Source organism: Diceros bicornis, chromosome 9 (assembly GCF_020826845.1).
Source record: "Diceros bicornis minor isolate mBicDic1 chromosome 9, mDicBic1.mat.cur, whole genome shotgun sequence".
Lineage (NCBI taxonomy): Eukaryota > Metazoa > Chordata > Mammalia > Perissodactyla > Rhinocerotidae > Diceros > Diceros bicornis.
The window spans coordinates 58,465,667-58,488,472 of NC_080748.1; the positions used below are offsets into that span (position 1 = coordinate 58,465,667).

The 22,806-nt window shown below is 33.0% G+C and overlaps 1 protein-coding gene across 14 annotated transcripts in view; it reads right to left on the minus strand.

Moving 5' to 3' along the window:
- Positions 1-4,284: 4,284 nt before the first annotated feature.
- RBM26 (RNA binding motif protein 26) overlaps positions 4,285-22,806 on the minus strand; it is a 98,403-nt gene continuing 79,881 nt past the window's right edge. For 7 of the 14 annotated variants that reach the window (XM_058548361.1, XM_058548360.1, XM_058548356.1 and 4 more), the window contains 2 exons: positions 15,009-15,122; positions 13,076-13,379 (listed from right to left, as the gene is read on the minus strand). In XM_058548361.1, the coding sequence (XP_058404344.1) occupies positions 13,290-13,379; positions 15,009-15,122 (204 nt within the window). In that variant the 3' untranslated portion in view covers positions 13,076-13,289. Of the gene's footprint in view, positions 7,556-13,075; positions 13,380-13,524; positions 13,681-15,008; positions 15,123-22,806 lie in introns of those variants that run through there. The other 7 variants (XM_058548353.1, XM_058548350.1, XM_058548362.1 and 4 more) reach the window with 2 other exon arrangements.

Genomic DNA, 22,806 nt, shown 5'->3' on the forward strand with positions numbered 1-22,806 from the left:
CTGTACACAGGAAGACCCTAAATGCTCACATCTGGAAAATTCCCAAGGACAGTCACACGTAGTTTACCAAGTATAGCACAGCAAAAGTCTTGGGACGTTGAGGGGGGCCGGCCCAGTGGTGTAGTGGTTAGGTTTCCGTGCTCCACTTCAGCAGCCCAGGGATCCGCAGGTTTGGATCCCGGGTGTGGACCTACACACCACTTATCAAGCCATGCTGTGCCGGCATCCCACATGTAACGTAGAGGAAGATGGGCACGAATGTTAGCCCAGGGCTAATCTTCCTCAGCAAAAAGGATTGGCAATGGATGTTAGCTCAGGGCTAATCTTCCTCACTAAAAAACAAAAAAAAAACAAAAAAAAACAAAAAAACTTGGGACATTGAACCTGGACATTAGGTCTGAATGGTGTGGCTTATGGCTTTATGTGATGATATAAATTTTGTTGAGGTGCTCCTGTGGCAGATACAAGGGGGTTCTCTTTTTGGGGGAACCTTGGAACTTGCTCAGGGTGCTATCATCACCCCTACCATGAGTCCTTCCCCATGAGGAACACAAGAAGGACCCTGAATAGATGTGCTCTTGTGTGCATGTTTTTCTACAACATTTTCAGGTCTTTTGATGCTCAATAAATCTTATCAGTTGGGGATACTGATATAAAATAAAACGTACTACTTGTTTCCACGCTGCTTTCAATCAGAACTTTCACAAATGCAGGACTAAATCTGTAATCCATCCTTCTCTTCCCATCCTTACGTGGCTCTATTCTTTTGTGAGCACTCCAAATTTAGGGAATCTCTCCTCTTTTTCATCAGAGATCTTGACAAAACAAAATTTAAAAACCTACTCCTTTAGGTTAACCAAAGAATGGTTGGTTAGGATTATCTTACATTTTTAATATATGTAGTTTTCATCCATTTAGTATTACAAATATGACATGTGTGAGGGCTGTTATGACTAATAATCAGATCAGTATCCAAAGAATATTTTTGTTAAGAATATTTTGCTTAAAATATTTTGACTTTTTTATTTAAATTCTTACCTCACTCAGACATGACAACTGCTAAGTGCCAGAGATCATTCTTTTTTAACATTCCTTAACTTCTGTTAACTCTGAATATTAACTTGATAGCAAAATAAAACATAAAATTGGCATATTACCTACTAGACTACTTATCACAAAAAACTAAACACTGCATTAAATTTAGTACAAATTTGACAGCTATCCATTTCTAACTCCAAAATTGCAGACATCTATAATTTCTAAGTATTTCTTTCTAACACTGGCTTCTAATAAAAAATATAGGACGTCCATGAAGTCTTGTCAGATTTTTTTTTAAAAAACAGGTTGGTGGGCCGGCCCCGTGGCTTAGCGGTTAAGTGCTCGCGCTCCACCACTGGCGACCCGGGTTTGGATCCCAGGCGCGCACCAACACACCGCTTCTCCGGCCATGCTGAGGCTGCGTCCCACATACAGCAACTAGAAGGATGTACAGCTATGACATACAACTATCTACTGGAGCTTTGGGGGAAAAAAATAAAATAAATAAAATTAAAAAAAAAAAAACAGGTTGGTAATGTCGCTGAAAAATCTGATTTAGATGAGATCTTTAGGATACATAACATTTTAACATTAAAAATATTTCAAGAATGTGAAAGACTTTAAAGGTTTACTTTTCTGTGTGTTAACTTGTACTCTACCCTCCTTGAAACCAAAAGCATTAAATTGGTCTTTTCATTATCTCCATGTCCTAAATTCAAAATCCTCACAACAAAAACTGCATACTGTATTCTAGATAATCAGAATCATGATTCTCATAGCACTGAATACAAAATATTCTGGCATGACACTTCAATAACACACATTTTAGATTTATAAAAAGTGAATCCAAGACTGACAACTTGAGAAAACTCTGTCATAACATTGCAAACCCTCAAATACTGGAACTAATATCATACAATATTGTGTATTAGATAAAACATGACCATTACAAGGATAGCTTAGGAAAATGTTCATGGTTTGCATGGAATTTTATTCTTTCCAATAAAATGGATTATCTTTTTAAAAACAGCCTTTTCTGTTCATATGAGGAAAATATATGGAACCCACTATCTTCCCTTTTCTATATAACTTTCTTCTTTCATAGTCTATTTATGTTTATTAAGTCTCCTTCATGAGTTTCAGTAACAAATGTTCATGAACTTCATGGGGAAAACAAATTATATTTTTCTGAAGAAAAGCAGTCTAGAGAGTTGAGATAAAAATATGGGGAGTTCGCTGTTGTTGCCATAAATTATTTGGTACCTCTTTCTGCACTCTTACAGTGGATAATGCTATTAAGAACTGGAAATTCCAGTCCTGATTCTGCCATTTATCTTATCTTATTTAACAAAGGTAAAGATTATCTGCCCTACCTTACAATACAGACTAGTTATGAAGTTCTTGAAAATTTATAAAATGCCATAACAAAATTATAAAAATCTGTAGTTTCAAGGAAAAAATTGGCTATGGTATACAAAATCCTGGCAACCACACATTGTGGAAAATATTAATAATAGTGTCACTACTGCATCAGAGCTTAACTACTACATCAGGCATAATTTGGTTCCTGTTATAATATGAATATAGAATAAATTCAATAAGTTCTAACACACATGCAAAGAAAACTGAATTTTTGCTGTTCTCCAAAGCTAAATTACTAAAGTACCTAGGTATTTACACATACTTGCTCAAAAGTTTTAAAAACAAGTGTACTCTGGGCCTGGCCCTGTGGCCTAGTGGTTAAGTACGGCATGCTCTGCTTCGGCAGCCTGGGTTTGGTTCCCGAGCACGAACCAACACCAGTCGTCAGTGGCCATGCTGTGGCGGTGACCCACATACAAAATTGAGGAAGACTGGCACAGACATTAGCTCAGGGCAAATGTTTCTCAAGCAAAAAGAGGAAGACTGGCAATGGATGTTAGCTCAGGGCAAATCTTCCTCAGCAAACAAAACAAAACAAAACAAACCCAAGTGTACTTTGACTCAGCAGTTCTGAGAATATATTTTGAAGAAATAATCAAAGATGTTCAAGGATACAGCATCATTTATATTAAAATAAAAAATGGAAAGGCTTTAAGTGCCCAAAACGAGGATTGATTCAATACATTTTGATTCATCTACAAACAGAGGGGCTTTAAAAATAGTATAAACCTGTTAATCATAAACGAAAAAGGACTAAAAAACAGTATACATTATATATAAACCCCATTTTTAAATGTCTAGTGATCATTTATAGATGACAGGCTATCATCCTATCTCTTTTTTATTTTGAATTTCTAGCTTTTCTACAATAACATATTACATGTGATTTTTTTAAAGGATTAAAAAAGATCAAATTCATTCATACTTTATAGACAAATACTTTTCAGGTTAAGTGAAGGCTGACAACATGCTCAATCTGCATATATTCCCTAGGGGCTGGCAATATATATATATATATATAAAATATATAACTCCTTTTAATAATTCTACCAAGTGTCATTATTTATTAACCAAAGTCCTCCACTATTTCAAGCCAGAGTCCTCTACTATTTCACAATCAGATCTAACTAGATTTTTAAGACATGTACTTGGAGAAGATAATCTATTTCCTCGTAGAAGCAGTGTCAAAGTGGAAGATAAGTTATTACCAAGCCTATTTAACCCACTTATAGATGACAGAAGGCATCTGTGATGAAAAACAAAAGAACAAATACTGCATTATTTACTATTCAATAAAATAAAATATGAAATGAACATACTGAAAGCTGGAAAAGCAGGTCAAACTACATCAGGAGAAGAAATGTTCAGTCGAAAACTGAAAACTATGGAGGGAAGTTCTGAAACTTTCAATGGCTTTGGAGGTTGACAGTATAAGCACTTGACATCTAATTTCACTTCAGAATCTATGGCAGTCCTTCTCTGAGATCACAATAGTATTTTTATACTTATCACTCATGATAAGGAGAAACTTTTTGGTCCCCAAATGGAATAAAGACAAAACTTTCAGCAGTAAACAGGCAGGAATTAGGGAGAAGAAGGGTACGGAGGATTTGAATATATATATGAGAAAAGGAGTCTGGTAACACATTGGTACCAAAGATAACTTAGCACAATTTAAAGTGAGAATGGAGGGTAAAGAGAGCAAGAGGCGAGATGGAGCCATTTCTTTGTACAAACATTTTCAGAAATCTCAATTGTGCAATGTCTGAGGGCTGCAAATTTTTCTTTCTATTCTATATTAATATAATTGATGCAAGATGCAAGACAATTTTAAAAAGTTAACGACTGCTTTTAGTAAGACTATTTTATTTAAAAAAATTTTCAAAATATAAAAATAATAAACATTATGGATATTTAACAAACAAAACAACATAATTCAACTATAAATAATAAAAATGTTGACAACCTCGCATAAACATGTAATACTATAAACATTCTAAGCATACAAGAGTAGTTTTCTAGTTCAAGTTTTACCTTTTTCAGTTCAAGTTTTATCATCACTTTTAAAAATAAACAAAAAAGCTGCTACAGCTTAACCAATTACTTTCGCTCCACTCAAAGAGCAGGGAATATTTTCCCCATGCCAAAACACATTCGTGAAATGGGATACTTATGGGCACAGGTATTAAAAACTGCAACAATCCAGTCTCCAGACAAGAAAAGACTCCTTTGGTGTTTTTAGGTTCAACAATCCACAGAAACTGAGTTAAACTAAACCACTTATTAAGGGAAATCTTGCGCCAGACAATATGTTCTAAGTAATATCACATCCAAAGCAGGTTCAGGATTCTGAGAATCAAAAGTAAACATCTATGAATGCTTTGCTGATACTTAAAAAATCGTATCTTAAGAACATTCACTAAGGTGCTGGAATGAAGACTTGTAGATGTGGAAAACAATCTACATATCAACGCAAAACTTGTACAATGTAAATAATACATCTCTTTACAGCTCATCAAATGTTCTATAAATATTTAAGAATTACCCTGCTGCCTACTGAGTAAAAGACAGATGGGAATTTAAAGCAGAGCAGGACTACACCATATTTTAGGACTAGAAAAGTTTCCCATTGGAAATATGGGAAAACAGAGCCATGCTGAATGCATCATTTTTTCATTCTAGCCAGATAAAACACTGTTCCTCTTATCAAAATAGCTAATGACAAAATAAAAAAACTATTGTCTTTTCAGGATGCTGGGCACAAATAAGTATACTGTCATTTTGCATCATATCTTTAAATTATGGGGTGTTTCTAATGGGCTGGGCTCTTTACGTGACTCACCAAAGACCACTTTTATAATTACGCTGCTAGATTAGAATAAGTCACAGGCAATCATAGATTAAAGCCTAGCAAAGTCTAGATAACAGGTTCAAAAATGATATTGAAAGGTTCTGTAGCACCAATGACTTTTTTTCCTAAGACACTTGAGGGGCTGCATCACTTTAAAGTATTATTTATCTTGTAAACAAGACCAAAAATATTCAGTTGATCTGTATTTTGAGCATAAATATTTATAAACTCTGTTTTAAAAAAAAAGAAATAGCATGACTAGAGCAGCTAATAGTGTAAAATCTAAGTATATTGAAAAATATAAAGATATATAAAAGGCTTCCATAATGCAATCATGCAGAGGTAAACTGCTTCATTCAATTACACAAAAGTGATTCTGTACAATTATCTATACATAGCTCCATGAGAATCCTATTCAGGAAAACAAAATAACGAAAATTCTTATCTTTAATTAATCAATATGTGGGAATTTAAATATGTAACTGACCTATGGGATCTCACTGCAATTTCCAAAAGGCACAATGATCCTAATGAGAACCAAATCACCTTGACTTCTGATTCCCAATGGCATGTTCAATTTTGTTTTGCTTTATTTTGTTTTTAATTTAAAAGCAAGGGAAAAAAAAGGAAGACGAAATAAAATTGAATATGGTGGTATGTGGTCCACATCCACTAACCAACCAAAACTGTTAACAGCAAGTATGGTCTCTTAGACAATGTTCTTTGGGTTTCTAACCTAGCAGGTAAACCACTATTACATGGGCAGAGAATCTTTCCTTGAAAGAAAAAATACTGAACTAATCTGGGAAAATACTTACAAACTCTCTGCAGCTATATGCTAGTTTGCAAATGTGATCTAAAATAAAAGTTGAATTTTAAAAATGCCTTATAGGCTATTAGGTCATAATTACGTTAGAAGACCTTCCAAAATATGTGCTTTTCCTTTAAACCAAGCCTAACATTAACCACGCTGTCTCCAACTAATGTGGATCAAAACAGATAGCTTATATTATGACTGATGTGTTCATTCTTTTTATTTTTCATGAAGACAAATGCAATGTGTACTCAAGAAAAAAAAGTGTTTGCAGAATAGTCAAATTTGCACAAAAAAAGTGAAAATATGAGCATGGCTGAATGGAACTAAAAAAAAAAACAAAGGTAAATAGAATCAAGTATAATTTGGACTTTGCTAATAGAGTTGCTAACAAGTATAACTTCCAACTTCTCAAATGCCTCATGAGAATCTATGAAGGAATACTCAGAAGTTAATTTCCTTAAAAAAAAATTTTTTATAGTGCCCATTATAAAAGGGGTATTTTGGCTGAATATTTACGATAAGATTTAATCACTCTTTATAAATAATTCTAAGCCACACTGCTTATAAATAAATAATATGGACATACACCTTTTAAGACAGGAAAACTAGTCTTTAACAATGTTAGACACACAACACTATTTCCCCTTGCTTTTAAGATTGTCTTTGATGTCTTGATCGCAAGTGAGGAAAATATGAAAAACTGTATAAATTACACATTTAATAGATATTTCTCAGTATTTATAATCCACAAATCATCCTGTATTACTTGAAAAGAAAGAAAATTAATCTACTTGTTGCCTTTGAAGAGCTAAGAATTAAAAAAGAATTTTTCCGGGTAAATGGCCTTGGCAACGATTTCATTAAGTATATTTAGAAGAAACAGGCAAGTTATACAGTGTCTAAAAAAGTATTTTACCATCTGTTCAAAATTATTTTAAGTGACTATTCTAACCCCAGAAATGTATCCTAAAACCCAGAAAAATTAAAACCAAACCCATGCTTAATTTTTTAATCATTTTTCACTCTAAATTGTTTATGCTAATGAACACAGCATCATGGCTTTATAGATTTCCTAGGTACAATTCTCAACTTGCCTGAGACCAAACTTATCTCATACTAGGAAACCAAGAGGTCTTTTTCCTGCTTATGGTGTTTAAAAAATAAACGGCTATAAAGTAAGGAGAGAAAACATTTAAGAATAAGACCAGACAAAGCACACACTCAGATATACTTCTGGACTCAGATGTACCCTTAGAGAACTGTAAAGATAAAATGCTAATTATAGTACATGTAAACATCTATTCAAATTGATAAAGGGCAAACATAAAATGATAGGATGATATTATTATAACAGTCATCTCCAGACAGGAACAGGTCTTGCTGTTGTAGTCACAAAGCTAAATTCAGGCAATGATGATCTCTCTCTGCTGGAAAAAGAGAAGACTATTAAAAAAAACTTTGAAAATAGTAAATAAATCTAAAACTTGAATCACATCACAAATTGATCTCCAACTTTTCTAAACATTAAAGAAAATCTATTTGAGAAAGGAATCACAAAGTTGCAGACAAATTTCACAAAATATTAGCCTTGGGTTAAAATGATTTTAACAAAACTTCCCTGTATCACGCTACCTTAAAACATTAAGTTGCAAAGATCACAACTCTACAACATGGCTATGATCTAAAATTTTTGGTTAGGAAATGTAGTAACTGAACAGAGAGTAAATTTTTTACAGAGGTGCGAGTAGGAAAAGTAATTTTAAGAAATCATGAACAAATTCCAAGATAGCGTATATAAAAAAAAATTTCTTAAGTTTCCCAAAGATTTCAAAATAATTGTGAGATACATCTAATTTCCTTAAACTCCATATAATAATCATTTCATTCTTTAACCACACTATATGACAGAAAATTCTATACTAAGCACAATTATTAACAACAAAAATAAACAAAAAGGAACACATCAAAATGAGACAGCGCTTGGTATACAAAGGAAGACTAACTTTGGATGATGGGAAGATGAGTGGAAGGATGAAATAAAGTAACAGAGAGGGAGGGATTAGGAAGGAGCAAGTATAATAAACTGATATAAAAAAAGTAAAACGAAAAATGCTTTCAGGGGCCGGCTTGGTGGCGCAAGCGGTTGGGTGCACGCACTCCGCTGCGGCGGCCGGGGGTTCGCCGGTTCGGATCCCGGGCGCGCACCGACGCACTGCTTGGCAAGCGATGCTGTGGCGGCATCCCATATAAAGTGGAGGAAGATGGGCATGGATGTTAGCCCAGGGCCAGTCTTCCTCAGGAAAAAAAAAAAAAAAGAGGAGGATTGGCAGATGTTAGCACAGGGCTGATCTCCTCACACACACACACACAAAAAAAATGCTTTCACTTACACTAAGTAATGAGTACATAATACTGATAAACTGCAAGAAAGTTATCTACCAAATTAGGAATTTTTCTACTAAACAAGTATGATGTTTTCATTAGAAATTACTGAGCATGGCAGTCATGTTCACCAAGATTTCTTTCCTAGGATTTTTAGGTAGCTATTTTGGAAGATTATCTGCTGTCAAATGATCAGTAAATAATGATTAGAGAGAAAAAAAAAACTACTCTTCTCTAAAAGCCTGTATACATACCTTAGAGCAACTAGCCAGTTTAAGAAGTTAACAAGAACAAGGTAGTTCCTGAGATCTGGGAAAAGGAAATTTTCTTTCTGCCTTACAAATACTGTACACTGATGATTTAATTTCCACTTTTAATTTACAGGGTTTTAGAAGAATAAGGAAAGCTCTGAGAGAAAGACCAAAAAGTGAACTAACTTAATTAGGCAGAATTTCATGCAGGATATGTTTTAAAAGGCTAAAAGACTTTTGAGAGGTAAGAAAAAAAGCTTACAAATATTTTAGGACTAAAACTTATTTCCTATAATTAGTTCACATTATGGGTAAGGGGAAAGAAGAAAGAAAATATAGATTGATAAAGTTTGGATAATACTCTAAAATAGCCATTGATATTTCAACATACCAAACAAGCAACTGTTTGCTTTCTTTTTGTAACCCTTAGAGTCAATGATTAGTGTTCCAAGTAAGACTGGAAATACAATTCCCATAAAACAGTTCTAGTTAAAAAATTTCCTTCAATTAAGCTCAGCCATACTTTCTACAGGTAATTAGCTAAAACAGAGAAATCTTGTCTTTATAGTAAACTACTGGTTGATATATTTGATCATATTACAATAAAACAAGAGCTGTGGAATACTCTTTCATTCTTGCAACATGATTTCATTAAATGCTTGGGCATCAGTTAAATACTAAAATTAATTTTTAAAATGTTACAATTATCCAATAACATTTAAAACAACACTGCTTAAGTAGACACACAAAATATTGAGTGAAATATGTAAAATGACAACTCAACCATCCCTTGAGGTAATCCTAATCAATCTTTTAACCAATAATACATAATTTCCCTCAATTTTTTTCTGTAAGAAGTAGCTACCTACATTGTTCTCAATCCTTTTCTCACTTTCAACTCAGCCCAGATCTGTACTAATGCAAAGAACTTGTTAGGAGAACTATAGAATTAAAAATGTGTTTCAAATTTTAGGTAGCATATTGTAATAGGAAAGAGTTTTAAACTTTGAGTTTAGAAATGAAAGGAAAAGTTATAAGTAAGAAGGGGAAGTGCTAGTGAATAGAGAAGTTAATCTATACTTTATAGGTTGAATGGAATTTGTGCCAGCAAAGGCAAGCATCTGAGAACACTATATACAAATTGTACCAAGACACATTATATAAATTATCATAACAAAATCTAAGTTGTTTCCATTGATAAGATGATAGAAACAACAATAGCAATAATAGGTAGGGAGAATTGGTATAGATATATTAAACTGTTTTAGATCAAACAGTAATATACCACCAGGGAAACTATAAATGTGATAGGGACCTTAGACATCATCTAGTCCAGCCTCTTTCATTTTACAGACAAGGAAACAGTTCTGGATAAGTCAAACGACTTGTATAAGGCCGGAGAGTTAGTTACAGAGCTGAGATTAAAAGCTAAATCCCTTAACCCTTGTCTGGTACTCGATACTAGGTCACCTTTAAATATAAAAAAAATTAGTGGAATGCACTAGGTTGGTGGCTCTTAGCATTTCTATTCTTACACACTGCCCAAAAAGCTATTTTACTCCTGAAACTGACGACAACATTTAAGACTCCAAAATATTAACGGCTTACTAATTGTTATGGAAATCCCACCAAGACTACATGTGTATTCCTCCATCAGTACTTGTAACCCCACTGGTGCAATACATAACTGTACCAATTGTTTAGCAAAACGGTCCCAATGACTGAGAAGACCTTCAAGAGAGATTTTTGAAAAATTGATAAGAATTAACAAGGGAGGTAATTGTCACTCCATTATTGGAGATTTAAATACGCATTCATTCATTATCATTCAACAAACATCTGAGTGCCCACTATGAGCCAGGCTTTGTGATAATCACTAGAGATAAAAAGATGAATAAGACATGGTCCCCTTCCTAGAGGAGCTTGTAATCTAGTGGAGAAGACAGACATAAACCAGATAAATTATATTACAACATAAGTACTGTAACAGAGATATGAACAAAGTGCTGTATTAAAAGGAAGGGTAAAGGTATGAACTGGCTAATGACCAAGAAGTCTACTAACTTTGTGTGAGAACTACCACATTTACTGCAAACACAATCTCATGCTCAATCAATAACTAGGAAGGAGGTAGCAATACATAATCAAAAAAAAAGAGAAAAGGTTGGCACTGAAATCAGAATGCTTGCATTTGAACCTAGTCCTTCCGCTTACTAGCTGTGACTCTGGGCAAGTCACTCCATCTCTATTAGCCTAAGTCTCCTTATCTGTAAAATGGGAATTAACACCTACTTGAAAGGGATAAATTAAGTTTTAAATGAGAACATGTGAAAGTACATGTAGAGTATTAGTATTTATAAGCATAATCATTGACTTTAAAACTCCAATAGCAATTCAACACTAAGTAATATTTATAATTAAAATCATATTAATGATAAAAATATAATTGTGAACCTAATGAATGTTGCTAATACTTAATCCCCATACTTTGTGATCAAATCGAAACATACTTGTCTTCTGATTCATTTAAAACAACATGGCTTAAAACATTCTAATTTTAGGTTATCAGAGAATTTAAGACTAGGGAAAGTGATGAGCTATTTACAGATTCAAATAAATAGTAGGTAATTTCAGTTACATTATAAGGAAAGTTTACAGTAATTTTTGAAATATCAGGCTAACATTTACTAATCAAATTATAAAGCCAAAAATCAGCATGGAGATTTAACTGGCCTTTGAAAGATTTTCTTTCTTTATAATACCTGTTTGGTGTAAAGAGAAGAAACGTGAGCCTCTGCCAATTTGGCACCTTTCACGACTACTAAAAAGAAAAGAAAACAAACTTACCTAATGAATCAGAATAGCACATAGTTAACATACAAGAGACTACATAAAAATATATCATAGACCTAAGTACAGTAAAGAAGTTTTTGAGTAAAGTCACTATTTTGACAAAAGAAATCTGATTCTGAAATTTGAAATATAAACGTGTACCAACTGCAAGACAAAACATTCCTATGAAATAGTATTACTATCAAGAACATATATACAACTTTAATGCTAGGTGTGGGAAAAGAAAGAAAAAGGAAGAGCATCCACTAGTTACTCCATTGGCAAAAGACTATGGTGATGGAATTACAGTTTGTGATTGTGAGGACCCCAGTATGGGAAGAAAGTGAGTTTTTTTTAATGTGACTTTTAATATAATCACTATAATCTCAGGACACTTGCAACCAAAATGATGAATTTTAAAAGATAAATATGTAATCTCCCACCCCCTCATTCTACAAAGAATGCATTTATTTCCCAGAAACTGCTGTATCAACTTTCAATGATCATGTTCACTTGCCAGAGAAATCCACTTCAAAATCACAATATTTCTGCAAATGTCAAAGATTTTTATACAAGAATAGGAAATGCACACTTAAAATATCAGACTGGAACACTTACCAAACAGTGTTTTCCTAAAGTAGTATCTATAGTACATTTCTTTATTCATACATCTTCAAATGGTCAAGTTTTCTTTCATACATCCAAAATGTAATGTGATGTTTTCTTATTCACCAAATGTTAGCTCTACTTGAAGTCTGGTTCCAAACTAATCAGCCTGCTTTTAAATTTTAAGACATCGGTTGAAAATATATAGGATCAAACCAAACTGAAGTGGTATAAATTTTAAACATTGGATTGTACATTATTGTAAAGGTACTAGTAACCATTATTATTAAGAATAAGTTAGTGATTATAGCTCCTTTTGTGATAATTGGGGGGAAGAAGGGTAGATCACCATCTGGAATGGTCTATTTATTTTAATTTTTTTTCTTTTTTCTTTTTCTTTTTTCTTTTTTTAAATCAAGGAACATTGTCTTGGTTTTTTTTTTCGTCATTTTTTTTTCTTTTCTTTTCTTTTTAAGAGACCATTCCACTTTATTTTTAACATCTCAATGCATAAGGACTCATATGCAAAGCAGTCATACACCGTTATCATTAAAACCCATGTGGTAAAATACATACACAAGTCCAACAAAAGGCTAATACATAGTAAAGCCTAAGCATACTACTATGTAATATTATGAATACATAACTTGGAGACTTTAGTTAGAGTACTATGTTATCTATTCATTTTTGAAAACATTCATTAAGATTTTAAATGCAAATTCATTCCTTATTTGGAGTAAAACAAAATCCTCTAAGTTATAACAAGTATTGGTCATAAGTTTTCTGACCTATTCATTAAATTACAAAGAACCCAAAGAATTCCGTAACGTTCAGTAGAAGTATGTAATAAAAACATTGCATATGTTTCTAGTGTGATGTCTTTAGCAACTGTTTACTGAAATAAAACGCAAACATCAATCTTTCAAAATACAGGATCAGAAGGTAGTTTTCTTCTCTTTTGTCTATTTGTGAAATCCATCTTCATCACATTTTACCAAAAATTGTTTTTACAAATATGTAAAAGTACATTAGATAATACTAATGAAACACAGGTAGAGTTCTAGCATATGCAGATCAATGATCAGTCAAATCATCTTCTCCAAGAACGAGATTCATTGTCCTCTTCTTCTTCATCATCATCTTGAAGTAATGAGTCATCCACCAAAGACTCTTCCTGAAACTTTAGGTTAAAATGCATTTAGGAATTTACCCAAAAAAAAAGAAAAGAAAAAAGGTGACACTTTTAAATACTGATTTCTCTCAAGAGAGTCGAATACAAAAGGTATTTCTATAGCTAGAACATTCAAGAAACAAAGAAAAGCAACCTTTATCCACTCGATGGTTTCTCTATAGTATCTATTCTATGGCTTGCATCAAACAGGCACTGAAGAAATATCAAAGTACGCCTTTGTACATGCTGTTTCTCCTGCCTCTCTTGACCAAATTACGTCATCTTCTATACCTAAAAACATTGCCCAATACTTAAAAAAAAAAAAAAAACCGTCAATAAGTCTTCTCTGACTTATCCTAACTCTGAACACTAAATCAACCAATAACTTGTATAAAAGTTTATCAAGATTTATATTTCTTTTCTGCTGTACGTAACAAACATTTTCTTTTATAGCATTCCTTTCTCTTCCCCATTTCCTTCATAAAACTTCTCAGACTGCTTTTCAAACTTTTCAAAATACCTAATACCAGGAGCTCTCCTGCTTTTCTCCCCATTCAATTCAAACTCATGGAAGGACAAAGGTATAATCTAAAATATAAAATGACAAATCATGTATATGAGTTTCAAAATTCACATTTTATTCTTGCATTTGACTATGGAAATGTGTAACACCCTTGAATGCTCTTCAAACAAAATGAAGCGCCATTATGAAAATCTAACAAAAGTAAAATATGGAATCATTTACTTTCTCCACCTTACCTTTATTTCTTAGCTTCCTCAACTTTTTCCTACAGCTTATTTCACAATTAAACACAACAGAGCTGCTTATTTTTAAGTTTTTGGTTTCAAAGGGCTCTTCCACTTCCCTGTTCTTTATGCTCACACTTCTAAGCCATCAGACTAACTGCTGTTACCCAAGAAAAAAAGTACTCTTCCACACTTATCCCTTTGCCTAAAATGCCTCTCTCAACTATATTCCTATGCCAGCTCTTGGTTATGGAAAGCTTTTTTATCACTTAGGATTCAGCTCCACTGTTACCACCTCCTTCAAGACTCTTCTGGACAGAAATAATCACTCCTTCCTCTGGGTTCCCACAGCATATTGTTCAAATCTTTATTCAGCGTATCAGTCTGCCCTTCATTATAATTAGTTTCTTATGTGTCTGTCACCACCCCCCTTTCCAGATTATAAGCTCCTTGATAATAGGGACCGTGTCTTATTCATTTTTATGCCTATCACAGTATCTACCATATAGCAGGCATTCACTCTAATGAACTAAAACGGTATGAATTAAAATAAAGGAATCCTGAAATGTTAATAAAGCACCTGAGTAGAATATATACTCTGAACCTTAAAATATTACAAGATTTCCTGTGGATAAAAATCTAATGAATAATTATTGTCCTTTAAGAGTAAATGAAAACTGAGTATATATATGATTTTCATATATTCTTTTTGGATTAGCAACCCACAGTTCTCATTAACCCAGAAAATTTAAAGTTGTCTGCATTTATCTGATACCCCCTGCCTGGAATATGGCTCAGGAACAAAAGTTTTATGTTAAAATCACAGCCATAAAATCACACTTTATATAAAAAAGTGAACAAAAGAAATGAAAAAAAAAAAACCAAACATACTTCCTCTTCATCAGGCTCAACTTCTTCTGTTTCAACAGCTGAAATATTAGTTATTGGTTTATTCCATGCCAGTTTTAGATCCTGCCCTTTGAAACGAGCTCCATGAACTGCAGCCTAAAACAATTGAGAACATTAAATATCGAACATTAATAATTTCTGAAGAAAAAATGAAATGTTATAGTACCTAATATTTAATTAACTAAACACAAGTGAAGACTGTCTCTTCATTTGCTTTGTGGTTATTTACTTCTCTACTATTATTACTATAATTTATAATTTACTTTTCTCCATTATTTACTTCTAAAATTAGCCTAGTGATTGGAAATTCCTTTAAAAAGAAAACAAGAACGATTTCTCATAAGTAAGTAGAGCTATTTCACTACTGGCCAATATTTGCCTAGAAGAATTACGTCTACATATTCACAAAACAATGATAATTGCTATTCAAGGCAATAATCCCAAAGCACTTCAAGATCCTGGCTGTGGATTCTGAATCAAAGTCTAGATTAGGATCAATAGGCTGAATGCATTTTATTGCATTTTAATTCTCGTTAATTTACAAATGGAGTATATAGTAACTATGAACTGGAAACCTTAGCAAATATAAGAATAATTTTGCATGTGCAAAATATACATGTAAATTACATCAAATGATCACAAACACATAAAATGTTTGACTGATGTATCACTATTACAAAATATAAATATCTCAATGAAGGAAATAAACCCTGAACTTTTCTACTGAAAACTAAAGTGCTTCCTACAAATCTTTCAGAACTGCATATGATAAAATAAACTTAGTAAATAGTCAAATCTAAGTACTTGCTACATTAAGTGGCTGGTTTGGAAATAGTGCATTCAAATTAAAGTAACATGAACTGACATAAATCAATGTTAGCAATATACCAAAATAACTCATAGTCACAAAAGATTTATAGCACAATCTCAAAGTGCAGCATAATGTGAAATGTAGAAACAATTACATGTTCAATGACATCTGACCATGAGTTGTACGATATTAAAGTCCCCAGGTATAAACTTTAAATCTGCACATAGAAATCTATGATAAATTTAAAATATTTCATGCAGATTAAAATGCAGCACAGGAGTTTTTAGTCCATGGCCTCATCACAATGTCATATAACTGAAATTTTTTAAAGTGCATATATATGATATTTAATTTCAGAAACAACTTGTAATTTTTTTTTTTTTTTGAGGAAGATCAGCCCTGAGCTAACATCCGTGCTAATCCTCCTCTTTCTGCTGAGGAAGACCAGCTCTGAGCTAACATCTATTGCCAATCCTCCTTTTTTTTTTTTTTCCCCCAAAGCCCCAGTAGATAGTTGTATGTCATAGTTGCACATTCTTCTAGTTGCTGTATGTGGGACACAGCCTCAGCATGGCCGGAGAAGTGGTGCGTCGGTGCATGCCCGGGATGGAACTGGGCCCCCAGTAGTGGAGTGCGCGCACTTAACCGCTAAGCCACAGGGCCAGCCCAACAACCTGTAATTTTTGAAAGCTATAACTGTTACATAAAAATACATTACTGTAAGCAATTTCAATTGTTTCCTGCAAAATGTCTACACATAAAACACATCTCTTCATTCAGCTACAAAAGGCAAAAAACGTTACTGACATTTTCTTTCTTTTTTTTTTGTGAGGAAGATCAGCCCTGAGCTAACATCCGATGCCAATCCTCCCCTTTTTTGCTAAGGAAGATTGGCCCTGGGCTAACATCCATGCCCATCTTCCTCTACTTTATATGGGATGCTGCCACAGTGTGGCTTGGCAAGCAGTGCGTCGGTGCGCGCCCAGGATCCCAACCTGCGAACCCCGGGCCACCGAAGCAGAGTGTGCGCACTTAACCGCTATGCCACCGGGCCAGGCCCACTGACATTTTCTATAAGTTCAGGACAAAATTTCTGATGACCTAATTTTATAAATCTCTATATTCAGCACGCACTTCTTCAAATTTATAAGGTGAGTCCACAACTCTCTAAAGTTTTCATTTTAAAATTATTTACAGGATGATACTCAAAGCTAGGTATATTTAACTTTTTATTAACTTTGCTCCATTATAAATTTTTGACTATTTGGCTGTGTAAATTTTTGAAATAACTGAGTTCTTGCCTTTTGAAGACGCAAATTTATTTCAGGTAATTTGCAACATAAAATCTTTCAAGTTTAAAAAACTTCTGAAACCCACCCATTTTTTTAAGAACTCAAAAATTTCAGGTCACATAATGTAAAAAATCATAATCCATGATTATCCCATCCCTTAGTGATAACCACTATTCTATGAAGAGTATGGAAAAAAGTCCTACATATATTTTCCTATGCACATACCAAAAGGGTTTGAGTATACACATATATATGACATGTATATGGGAACATATTTTACTGGTTTTAAAGAACTCCTTTCTTATATTAATAACCCAATTTTTTCATAGATCCCTTCCATATCCATTCTAAGAGATTTGCCACTTTCCTTGAATGTTTATATATTTTATATTTAGCATATTTAAACCAATTTCTTGAATGGATTTTTGTCATTTATTTGGCAAAATATTTTCTCAACTGGATTTTGATTTTATGATGCATGTTTTTATTGGAGGGGAAGGGGTTGCTGCTGTTCTTTTGTTTTTGTCTGAAAGAAGTTTTAAATTTTCATGTACTGAAATTTATCAGTGTTTATCTTTATGGCTTCTAGATATTGTGCTAGCCTTAAAAAGCCCTCTCTGCACTAAGATTATTTTTAGAAATCCTCTAGCTTTTTTACTAGTCTTATGTATTAAAAAAAGAAAAAACTTTTATCCAACTTGAATTTATTTTGATATAAAAAAGTAAACACATAATGCCTTATTTTTTCCAAATAGCTAGTCAGTTGTCCCAACACTATTTACTGAATAATCTGTTTTATTCCCTGATTTAAACAAAACATCTCCTTTATAATCGACTAAAATCCTTATATATACTTAAGTCTATTTCTGGACTCTATTTTGTGCTATTATCTGTCTATTCCATACCATTACTATACTGTTTTAATTCTTTATTTCATAATGAGTTCAATATCATTCCTCATCCTTTTCAGAATATTCTTGGTTATTCTAACATTTTGTCCTTATAACCTTGGGAATCTTTTGGCCAAGTCCAGTATCATACTGTCTTAATTACCATCACTTCATAATATGAATTAGACCAGTGCTTTTCATAACAGTGTACTGTGGCAGTTGCTTCAAGAGTTGTGCAAGCATTTCACTAAAATGTACTTTTAAAAATAAATTTCAGGGGCCGGCCCGGTGGCGTAGTGGTTAAGGTTCATGCACTCCGCTTCGGCGGCCTGGGGTTCACGGGTTCAGATCCAGGTGCAGACCTATGCCCTGTTCGTCAAGCCATGCTGTGGCGGTGTCCCACATAAAAATAATAGAGGAGGACTGGCACAGATGTTAGCTCAGGCGAATCTTCCACAAGCAAAATGAGGCAGATTGGCAATGGATGTTAGCTCAGGGCCAATCTTACTCACCAAAAAAAAAAAAAAAAATTTTATAACCATTCATAAAATTTTAACAAAAAACATCACGCTTAAATATACTCTATAGGATGCCTATTTGAGCAGTGGTAGTGGTCACAAAGGTGGAAGTGGGGCTAAATGTAAAAACACACAAAATAAGAAAGGAAAGTGAAGGAAATAACCTCAGATAAAGATTAAATTTGCTCGTCTCAATGCAAATAGAGTTGATAACCTAGATGAAAAACTACCAAAGTACCAAACTAAAAGCCAGAAGAGAAAAAAAACCAAACAAATCATTTCTACAGAAAAGAAAAAGGTTTTAAAAAGATACATGATCTAAAATCTGTAGACCCTGAAAGCTTCACAGATGAATTCTATTAAACTTTTAAGAAACATATATCTCCAAATCTCCAATGAGTTAAATTAACTTCGAGTACAAAGAAAAATGGAAACTTTTCAATTACTTTTTATAAAGCTAGGTAATATTGATACCTAACGAAAATAATATTCCCCCAAAATCTACAAACCAATCTTACTTTTTTTTTTTGTGAGGAGATCAGCCCTGAGCTAACATCCGCCAATCCTCCTCTTTTTTTGCTGAGGAAGACGGCCCTGGGCTAACATCGGTGCCTATCTTCCTCCACTTTATATGGGACGCCGCCACAGCATGGCTTACCAAGCAGTACTTCGGTGCGCGCCCGGGATCCGAACCAGTGAACCCCGGGCCGCCGCAGCGGAGCGCGCGCACCCAACCGCTTGCGCCACCGGGCCGGCCCCAAACCAATCTTACTTTTGAAAATTAAATTAAAAGTAAAAATAAATAGATAATAAAATTTTAAAAAAAGAACAGACTTCAGTGATTTATCAAAAAAAAAATACAATAAAATGAGATTTATACCAGAAGTGAATGATTAGTTCAATATCAGGAAACAATATAAATAGATGAAGGGGAAAAAACACCCTCTTCTTTCTATAAATACATAAAAGACATGACAAAATCCACTTCTGATCAAAAATCTCTACAGCTTTTAATAGAACAGGAATCGTTTGTATTCTACCTTAACCTAAAAAGCCAGTAGTATCATACATAATACTAAAAATACTAGAAGTGTTTTCATTCATCATTTTCACTCATTTCATGAACAAGATAATGAAATTTCATGAGTTAAGACACGAATCCTACTAATATTATTTAACATTTTCCAAAGGTACTGACAACTAAATAACAGAAAGTAATAAGTGTATAAATGTGAAAGATGAAAAACTGCTATATATATATATTTATATTTTATACATATATATAGTTTATACATATATAAAACTACTATAATTTAGCAATATGATTGAATGAATACCCGAAAAACCCAAGAGAACAAAATTTAAAACTATCAAAAAATAACTTGGTAAGATGGCAGTCACATATTTAATAAAAACAGATGAATAGTTTTTCTACATACGATCAATAGAAAATATAATGGAAGAAAAGACATCATTTAAAATAGCTATGAAAAATTATCAGGGGAAAACTATTAAGCAATATACATTATCTACATAAAGAAAATCTTAAAATGTTCTTTGAGGATAAAAAAGATTGAAGAACTTGAAATACAATGATGTTCTAAAGGAAGATTTAGTATTAAGATGTTAATTCTTCCATAAATTATTGTACCTTTTTAGAACCAGATATGCTTATTCTAAAGATTATATTAAAAATAAACATATAAAACCTACCAGGAAGATTCTGAAAACGAATAATAATTGGGCATAAGGGGAAATCCAAACAACAGCCCTGACAAACTACTACAATATATTATAAAGTTAGTTTAATTAAAATAAGAGGAAGAGGCACACGAAAAGAAAACTATCAGTGGAAGAGAACAGAGTCCAGAACACAGCCAAATAAACCTATGAGAAATTTTTATATACTAAGGATATTTCACATAAGTTTGGACAATTAGCTTTACTCAATAAAACCAAGTAGGCTCCCTATTCCACTCTTTACACCAAATAAATTTTATATGAATTTTTAAAAAAGTAAATGTAAAATCTAAAAAACAAAAAAGGGAAAAAGAAAATAACTATTAAAATACCAGGCAAAATATTTATCATCTCAGATTGGTGAAAGCCTTTTGACCTTCAGAAAAAAACTAACTGAAAAATACACTATTATTGCACGGCAAAATATAGCACAAACGAAAATTCATAAAAATGTTTATAACTTATGAGCTAATTTTCTAGTATATAAAGAGCTCACACAATTTGTCAAAAAAAAAATCAGTAGAATAGACAACTCAGCAAAATAACAGGCAAATGACATTAACAGTTGACAAATAGAAATAAACAGCATTTAAACGTGAAAACGGCTCAACTTCAGTCACAAGAGAAAAGAGAATTAAAACTTTTGTTTTAATTGTGTAGTTGTTATTACAAAGATAAAACTGATACCTCACTGTGGCTTACACACCCATGGATTTTTTTTATAAGAAAATTGGTAAAACCACTATGTAGAGTCGACACTATGGAAAGAGTGTGGGGAAAAGGCACTCTCATACATCTTTGGTGGGCAAGCAAATGTGGTACAACCTGTACAGAGGGCAATTTTAGAACTATTCATCAAAAATTTAAATGCACATATCCTTTCACCCAGCAATAATGTATTAAGAACATATCCTATAGACACAGTCACATATGTACACAGAGAAATACGCACCAAAAATACTCACTGCGACACAGTAAAAAATAAAAACAATTTAAAGCCCATCAATATGGCTGATTATTTTTGGTACCTCAATATTATGGAATACCTTATGCAATAATGACAGAATAAGGCAACTCCTGATATGAAATTATCTGCAGGATAGACTGTTAATGTGGAAAAGGCAAGGAGAAGAACACTGTACATATGCTACCATTTATGTGAGGAAACAAGTTATTGACGTATTCTTGTAGATTCACACACTGAGTCTGAAAATATAAACAAACAAAAAAAACCCACCTAGAAATATTTGTAATTTCTGTGAAAGGAACTTGAAAACCAAGAATAAGGATGAGAAGATGATTTACTTCTTACTTAACAACTTTTGGAGTTCTTATATCATGAACACGTACTGCCTACTCAAAAAATAAATAAATTTTTAAAATAAAAGTTAAGGCTATTTTTTAAAGCAGTAAAAACACGCAAATGTGTAAACCAGCAACTTTTAACACAATGGACATTATCAATAAATTAATGTGTTGCCAGTTCAATAATTTTTGTGTAGCTGCACCATCCCTACTTTACTGAAGCATATTTTGAAATTACAAAGGGACTGTTAAAAAAAAGTCATAATTTACAATTCCTTATCTAGATAAATGGAGATTTTCTTATTACCATATAAAGACAACTACAACCACAACAATAAATCAGACAAACTAGATGATGGATTGTCATCTAAAAATTCCTTCCCAAATAAAAATGTTTACATTCATTAAAAGTGTCTCAATAGCTACAAATACTGATTTTGTGGTAAGTATATGCCATACCTACCTAATGTAATATACTGTTAAGGATAAAATAACTCATAAAATATTAAACTTTTTTTTCCAACAACTATATCTGTGGTAAAGGTGGTATTTTTATTCTCAGAGAGAGAGAGAGAGCACATACTAATTATGTTGGTGTCAGTGAAAAAGGTGCGCTTTAACCACAAAAAAAAGGAGATAGAGATATTAAGACTCATGAGATTATGTAAAAATCATATAACCTGGAATTAACTTGCAAGTATCAGTATGAGCTCTGAAGTTATCTTTTTCTTTCTTTCTATGTACCTATCTACCTCTCTCTCTATGTGTGTATATACATATATGCATGAAAATCCTATAGTCCAGAATCAAATGGAAAATATTAGTATGACCTCTGAATTCACTTTCTTTATACGTGTGTATATATGTGATTATACATGCACATATGTACATGTGTACATGTGTATAAATGTATGCCTATTTTTTTCACTCCCAGCTCTGACCACTGAAAAGGATTAGTGACAGTAACATGCTCAGTAGTAATGAGCACCCCTAGTACTCAGATCGTGGTCTCTAAATAGCTTTGTCCAGTAAAAAGAGTCAGAGCTCCTTAGAGAAATAGCCAATTCCCAGTCTGGAAGAGAAAATGTATACGATGAATCTAGAATACCTTTTCATATCAGAAAGCAAAGAAACTATCATAGCCCACTAGGGTCCTGTTGAAAGTACTCAGGAACAAACTTGTATATTAGCCACTAGCCAAAGAGGGGACAATACATCAATAAC